The 8,090-nt window shown below is 40.7% G+C and overlaps 1 protein-coding gene across 1 annotated transcript in view; it reads left to right on the forward strand.

Moving 5' to 3' along the window:
* Nucleotides 1-8,090, forward strand: part of LOC101993901 (ATP-binding cassette sub-family G member 3-like) — a 25,637-nt gene that overhangs the window by 12,041 nt on the left and 5,506 nt on the right. The window contains exons 7-9 of the mRNA XM_026778476.1: nucleotides 73-162; nucleotides 1,606-1,730; nucleotides 4,538-4,692. Of these exons, the coding sequence (XP_026634277.1) occupies nucleotides 73-162; nucleotides 1,606-1,730; nucleotides 4,538-4,692 (370 nt within the window). The remainder of the gene's footprint in view (nucleotides 1-72; nucleotides 163-1,605; nucleotides 1,731-4,537; nucleotides 4,693-8,090) is intronic.

The raw sequence follows: 8,090 nt of genomic DNA on the forward strand, positions 1-8,090 counted from the left end.
ATTTGTTGTAAGGAAACCATCCTAATGTTGAATTTACTATTGCTTTTGCCCTCATTCTCTCTCTCCCTACAGAGCTGCCTTGCTCTTCTTGCTCACAAGCTTTGAATGTATCACAGGCATGACTACAGGGGAACTCTTCGTGATTGACAGGGATCATTTTCTGTGAGTATCCCCTGCTCAGGTATCAGACATCAGGGGTTGTTGATCAAATTAATTACATTTGTATTTGGGCTTAGCATGCTATCTCGTGAAATATCAGCATTTTTTTTCTTTTTTATTATCTGTTTAGCAGACAAGTAAACAGATAATGAAAGTTTGTGTTCATCATTGTTGTGGCCCCGTGCATTTTGAAGTATGTGAAGAGATTACTAATATTAATGAAAAATAAATGTGTAATTAAGAGCAGAGGTATCTGATGCTCAGTAAATACTTCAGATTTGTGGTGTAGTCCTCAGAACTCAGCAGACAGCACAGCAGTAGGGGACTGAAAATCACAGGAAATTCATGAACCCCCTAAGGAGAATGTCAGGGATTTTGTAGAGCTTAAGTGTAGTGGGATCAGCAGCACATTGGAGCTGGAGAGGTACAGTTGCACAAGAATCAGAGTTCTCCTCTTGGTGGAGGACTGGAAAGAGCCAAGCAGTTAGCTGTGTAGAAATGAGCTGTTTTATCTCCTGTGTTTTTCAAACATGGAAGAATTTTTTTCAGGTGGCCTTTGATTAGGATTCATTGCTCTCAAAGATGGCCAAGATTTGCCTCCAAGTACATGTCAAGGAGAAGAGTCACCAGAGAGGAGCTGAGGGCTCCACTCAGTTGGTAGAGTGTTGACTTTGTGTGCATGAAACCCTCTGTTAAAGTTACAGTACCACAAAGCACTGAGCATGACTGTGTTTCTGTAATTCCATCTCTTGGGGCTCTGGAAGAGGCAGGAAGTTAGTCATTCTTGGCTGCATATGGATTCTGAGGCAAGACTGCACTGGTGGTTTATTCTCAAAAAAAATAAGAGATACAATGAAGTCACTGGGAGGGGAAGAACATGGAATTTGGGTGACTTAGAAGATATCAGGAAGGAAAGATTATATTTGGTACTGGTAAGGATTCACAGTTGTAAAGAGAGATTATTGAAGGAATACATCTGCCGAAGTGAGATCAGCAGATGACAATGATGTAGTGTCCTGAAGCTGCACTGTGACCTCAGGCTGACAGTGTCACCTTCATAAGAACTGGAAGGAGAGAAGTCTCCATGACCACGGTCTGAGGTGAGGTACGAATGAGCTGCTTCTCAGAGAACCAGCTTCAGAGGGGCAGAGACTTGGGGAGAGTGAACACATTGGGTTGTTTCTCTGGAAGGGCTATTGCGTGGCCAGAGTAGGAAAAAAATAGAGGACAATTCATTAGAGGGGAGAATTGTAAAGAGAATGTCATAAGGCTGATGACCTAAAGATGCTGGTCCCTAAGCCAGGGACGTGTATGGTCATCAGCATGGACACTAGGGGACACTGTCTTGTGAAGATCCTTGTCGTAACAGAAGTCAGTGTAGCCAGCATCTCCCCTGTGCCTTCTGGACTAATCTAAGGATGTATAACCTTATCTTTGACTCTGTAGACATGAGCACACCAGTGGATACTACAGAGTGTCTTCATATTTCCTTGGAAAATTGCTGGGTGAACTGGTACCCAGGAGGTTATTGCCGAGTATTATATTTACTGTTATAGTATTCAGCATAACAGGTAAGTGACAAAGCAAGAGAATATGTGTTTATTATTGGGGGAGCATGTTTGGTTTGTACATATATGTCAGGACTAAAGTAGAAGAGCAACAGTAGAAAAGCTCATTTTCACTGTGTGCCATGTAAAACGATGTTCAGTGTGAGGAAAGTCTCCAAGACTTATTAGCAAAATACTACAAAAGCTGTTTATGAAACTGTGCTAGAGATTCCATGGACTATAATGAATGTATAAATAGCATACACATTTGAGACAGTGTCAATGGAGCAAATCAATTATTAGATATCTATCATAAGTACTGTAAATGATTTATTTTTCCTTTGTTTGTTTTCCTGTGTGTGTGTGCATGCGTGCGCGCGCACACACACACACACACACACACACACACACACACACACACACACACACTAAGTGAATGAAGCTCCTGGGGAGGCCCGAAGAGGACATTAGATCACCTTTAACTGGAGTTCCAGCAGAATATGAGCCACAGTGTAGGTGCTGGTAACAGAATTCAGGGTCTCTGCAATGCTAGCACATGCTTTTAATAGGTGAACTATCTCTCTAGCCCAGTGGTGTATTATTCTGCATTTCAGTATGTGCCTCTATATGTAAATAAAATATAGAGAAGAGGATAATATGTTATACATATGAATTATGTAAAAGAAGTTAAATGTGTACAATGTGTTATGCCACCTAATTTTACAAAGAGAGAGGATAATGAATTTGAGGTTTGCTGAAATTATATAACATATATAGTTTTTTGAAATATGTGCCCAGATTCATTTGTTCATTATTGCTAATGTGCCTAGATTATTTGTTCAGAATTTCCATACTTTTCACACACACACACAATCACACCTAAATGCACACACATACATACATACAAACACACACAGATTTATACACCCACAAACACTCATATAAATGCACACAAATCACACATACATACACATACATGCAGTTCTGCACACACACACACTCACACACAGATACACTTTCAAGTATAAACACCAATACAGCTTAGACTTTGTTTTATAGGCGACTGATCACTCAGCACCACTCAGTTAGGCCATGGGATAGTTGTGGGCAAAGGTGCTCTTCCTGTAAGTCTGACCATCTGAATTTGATGCTCAGAATTCACAGTGAAAGAGAGAATCACTCCAGAAAGACGTTCTTCAATCCCACACACACACACACCATGGCACGTGCATACCATGGCACATGTACACCATGGCAAATGCACACCATTGGCACATGTACACCGTGGCACATGTACACTATTGGTGTGGAACATCCTTCTGCCTAAGCTGGCTGGGTAGCTGGAAATGAACAAGCGACCCTTCCTCCAACACACCATGGCACTTACACACCATGGCACATGCACAGCATGATATATGCACACCATGGCACATGCAAATAACAGCATATGCATACCATGACACATACACACCCTGGCACAAGCACACCATGAAACATACACTCTGTGGTTCTTGCATACCATGATAATGAATACCATGGCACATGCATGCCATGGCACATGCACACCATGCCACATGTACACCATGCCACATGCATAGTCATGGACACCCATACTCACACAATGTACCATACATACTGTGACAATCATAACAATAACTATTAAAACAATTAAGAATATAACTCAGAGTCCCAGACTCTAACTTGTGATCTTTTGACTACATAGGACTATGCATGGCTCATAACATTAGCCCCATAAAGATTATAAATCAGCTTGTGGAGCCCGTTGCTTTCCTCCATAGCAGTTACATGGTGATTTCCTAGGAAAAACTAAAGTCAGAGGCATTCTCCTGTCCTCCAGATATTAAAGCCACTGCAAGGTTGTTTAATCCTTCCCTTAGACAGCTTGCAGTATGTCTAGAAGGGAAGTCATGGCAGGAACTCAGTGCAGGAACCTGGAGGCAGGGAATGAAGCAGAGTCCGTGGAGGAGTGCTGCTTACTGGCTTGCTCCAGATGGGTTGTTCAGCCTGATTTATTACAGATTCCAGGACAAGCTGCCCAGGAATGGCATCACTCACAGTTGAAAAGATCTCCCACATAAATCCTTAATCAAGAAGATGCCCCTACAGGCTTCCTATGGTCCAATATAATGGAAGCATTTCCTTAGTTGAGGGTATCTCTTCCATATGAACTTTAACCTGTGTTAAATTTACAAAACTAACTGGCATACTACTGACCCCATTATTTTTACTAGCACAGTTATGATAAACACAGGGAACTGAGGACAAGAATGTTTTCTATTGGTGATCCTCCTGTGAGAGAAGGCAGAAGATTTGACCAGTTGTGTTCTCTGGAGCTTTACATATCAGGATCCCATAAATTTCTCATAATTGTCTATAAAATAGAATATGCGTTATATGGAAAGACATTTTGTGCCAAGTACAAATACAAAGCCATATGATGAGGCTGTAGAAATATCTCGTTAGTTAAGAGCACATGCTGCTCCCCACAGTCCCCAAATTTGGTTCCTAACACCCTCATCATCATGCAGCTTTCACTGCCTATAACCACAATTCTAAGAGATCTGATACTGCCTTCTGGCCTCCAAAGGTAATTGCAGAAATATGGCATACTTTCCCACAGACACAGATTAATATACACATGATTTAAAATATAGAACAAATCTTTAAAATGGAAACTGTATAACAACTTTATGTAGTCCCATAGAAAAAAATCAATTAAATTAGAGTTTGGTGGTTGAAGTCTTATTTGAAAACTATACAATAGCCTGGACTTTGGTAACTGGACTGACACCACTTTTTTTATTTCTAAGGAGTAATAACAGATGTGAAGGGTGTATTCACTATGATATTCACCATCATGATGTTGGCTTGCTGTACCAGTTCCGTGACACTGTCTTTAGGAGCAGGGGAGAATGCAGCAGCTGTACCAACAGAACTCATAACCATATATTTTATGTTCATGCTGGTGAGTGTGAATTATTTTTATAAGAGGAAAATCTTCCTTGTGTTCTTTCCTTCACATGTAACCTGCTTGGCAAATCAGGACCTGAGCCATGAGGTCTTATGCTAAAGCTTATTGTGGTCTGTGGTTGAATAGGGGCCACCTTTCTTTTTAGGCATTGTGGCCGCTGCTCTGATGTCAGTCCTATGATGTGTCTGACACGCCCTTTCTAGTGAGCTCTTAACAGACATTTTTTGGGAGGATCATATTACAAAACCATAGTCAATTAGAACTTCGAGAAAATAGTATGATTGACTGATATCCCACAAGATGGATTGCAGCCTTTCTTTCATGCTGGTGTGAGAGACTTGCCTGCTATTTTAACTACAGCAGAAGGGATTTGGTTTATTCAGTTGTCTATAGTCAGAAAACCAAGGTCATGGCACTAGGAGTTTGTCTTAGGGCTCACTTGTGTTCTGGAAAGTGTTAGAAAAAGTGGAAGAATCCAGACTCCTCAGTACTAATCAGTCTCCACTATTAGCAAACTACTGCTCACTGGCTGTAACTGGATACCCAGTCTTAGTTGCTCATGTAAATTACACACTTAATGTAAATAAATCAACCAATAATTGGAACCAGGCCTCACATTTCCCCCAGAAGCATATCAAGTAAATAGAAAGATTGATTTAGTGTGTTAACATTCATGTTCTTTCTGTTAGTGCAGGAGCATACTGTAGAGATTGGCTCAGTTGCCATCCCAGAGCAAAGACCCCAAAGCACAGTGGAAACAACAAGGACCAGGAACTGTTTCCAGAAGCTCTGCCCATTGTTGGTTCTGGTGCTTCTACCCCAGAGTATAGAAGAGAAGCCAAGTCACCATCAGAGCCCAGAACTGTCTGGGCATTGTAATGGGAGATTTTAAAAGATGAAATGCAGTTCTACAGTGACTCCAGTGCATTAGTGGAGGGTTAAAGATGACAGAATATGTCCATTTTAATAAGATGGACAAAGTCTGTGTAAGCCCTCCCATTTTCCCTTCTCACATGTGAATATATAGTTAAGGGGAAAAATATGGGTATAAAACAGTAACTTTATCCCGGAGAATATGTGGAAAATTTTTCAAGAGGTACACACAGGGTATTTTGGTGTTAAACTGTCTCCTGGAAGTCTTCCTACAGTTTGTGAAATATATTGGCCTTTGTTTAGGATGGGCTGTCCCAAACCACATCTATCCCTAATGCTGTTGCTCCTGTTACTTCTCAGCCTTTAAACTTTGGTTTCCCTGTCTTCTTTTGCTATGGAGAGTTCTTTGTCTCCTAAATTTCATATGCATCCACAACAAATATGATCTTCCCTTTAAAAAATTAGAACTAAAGTACCAATGAAATAAATCTGTGAACTTTCATTCATGAGTGTAGTCTTGAGGATGTGCAGCTCCTTTCTGGTGGCTCCTACAGGAATTCTTCTGGTCCTGCCCATATCTTGGTCAAGCATTTTGGCAGAGAGGCCACTGCCTCCTTCCCAGCTGCAAGCAGGCCTCCAGCAGCTTGAGGCTGAGTGGCTGGTCAGCATGGAAAAGTAGAATAAACACTTTCTTTCCCATAGTTTCGGTCACAGTGTCTTTATCAGAGCAATAGAAACAAAGTTTAGATGAGGTCTACACGTGTGTGGGCCAATCAGGTGTGTGTGTTAATGATGTGTAATTGCGAAAACAGAAAAAGGGGTTGAAAATAATTAAAAATCCTCATGGAAGATCTTAAATGAAGCCCTTTGAAGGAACTCAAATGAACTCCCACAAATACCAACGAAACAAACTAAAAGAATACCTCCTCAGGTGATAGCAGCCTCCTCCATTCCCTGTGCTGATACTGGTGTGATGAATACTATCTTAGAGTAACTTAGAACTACATAGATTTGTTGAAAATTAAAATAGCTATCAGAAGGGCTGGGTGCCTCTCTCCACATGAGTGTTTCATGTCTCCTATCTTAGGGAGTTAAGAGGCATGCTACCCTCTTTATGAAAAAAGGACACATGGGTGGTAAAGTTTTATAGAGTCTGTTGTTCTTGTTCCCACATGTGCAGGCAGGCCCACTGAAAGCATCTTACCAATAGAGAGAATGAGTTATCCCTCACATGACAGGGGATGGATTCTTTCACCAATGGTTAGTGATACCTCTAGCCGTTTTGTTGTTCAGACTTGATCCAATAATCTGATGATTTTCCATGTGAAATTTAGTATTATTTTGCAGTTTCTTTAAATTGTATTGAAGTTTCGATGAGGATTGCGTTGAATCTGTTGGTTGCTTTAGGTAGCATGGATATTTTTGCACTTATCCTACCAATCTGTAAGCATGGGAGGTCTATCTTCTAGTATCTTCAATTTATTTTTTCCAGTGTCTTCATGTTTTATTATACAAGTATTTCATTTGGTTATATTTATTCCAAGATCTCCCACCTCCCTTTTGTTTGAGGTTTTTGTGAGTGAGATTGTTTCCCTTATTTCTTTCCCATTACGTTTGCAATTTGTACTTGTAAAAGCTCCTGACTCCTCTATGTTTGTCAGGGTGTTTTATCATAGCCACAGGAAAGGAATTAAGACAGCTGGTTATTGTATGCAGTTTCTAAATGGGACCTTTAAACTAGTTATGGTGCCAAATGTTGTGTCCTCTGCATAAGCATTTGGACAAATGCTGTCTGAATGCGTGCAGACAGTCATTGTTTTGCATATTCTAGTGTACATCAGAGTGAATAGGGTAAGTTGTATGTGAACTTCGGAGCTGTCCCCATCACTGCTTTCTGCCATCTCCGTCTGATTCTGTGGTTTGCCTTTTTAAATGGGTGGTTGGGCTCTGTTTCTGCTGCTCTTCACCACATGGTGTGGATTATCAGTTCTAGGCTTGAAGTTGTCTTAAGGTGATATTTTAAAATGAATCCAAAATTACTCCTAAGATCATGAATAGAGAGTCAAAACTCTTATAAATAACAAGATTTATAGATTCTTGGAATAGAAGTGAGTTTGTGATGTTCAGTGTTTGTCCTACTTAAGGTTTCTATTGCTGTGATGAAACACCATGACCGAAGAGCAAGCTGGGTAGGAAAGGGTTTATTTGGCTTACACTTCCACAACACTGCTGACCATTGATTAAATCCAGAATAAGAGCTCAAACTGGCAGGAATTTGGAGTCAGGAGCTTATGCAGAAACCATGGAAGGGAACTACTTAAGGGCTTTATCAGACTACTTTGTTATAGAACCCAAGTCCAGCAGATCCGGGATGGTACCACCCACAATGGGCTGTGCGCGCCCAGCCCATTCAATAGACTACGCATAGACTGCATGTTCTTTTAAATATAAACATTACAAACATCTGTAGGCTTGACTCCTGCAGAGAGGGGTGGCAGGTTCTTCTTCTTTTTTTTAAA

The sequence above is a fragment of the Microtus ochrogaster genome, unplaced genomic scaffold (assembly GCF_000317375.1).
Source record: "Microtus ochrogaster isolate Prairie Vole_2 unplaced genomic scaffold, MicOch1.0 UNK174, whole genome shotgun sequence".
Lineage (NCBI taxonomy): Eukaryota > Metazoa > Chordata > Mammalia > Rodentia > Cricetidae > Microtus > Microtus ochrogaster.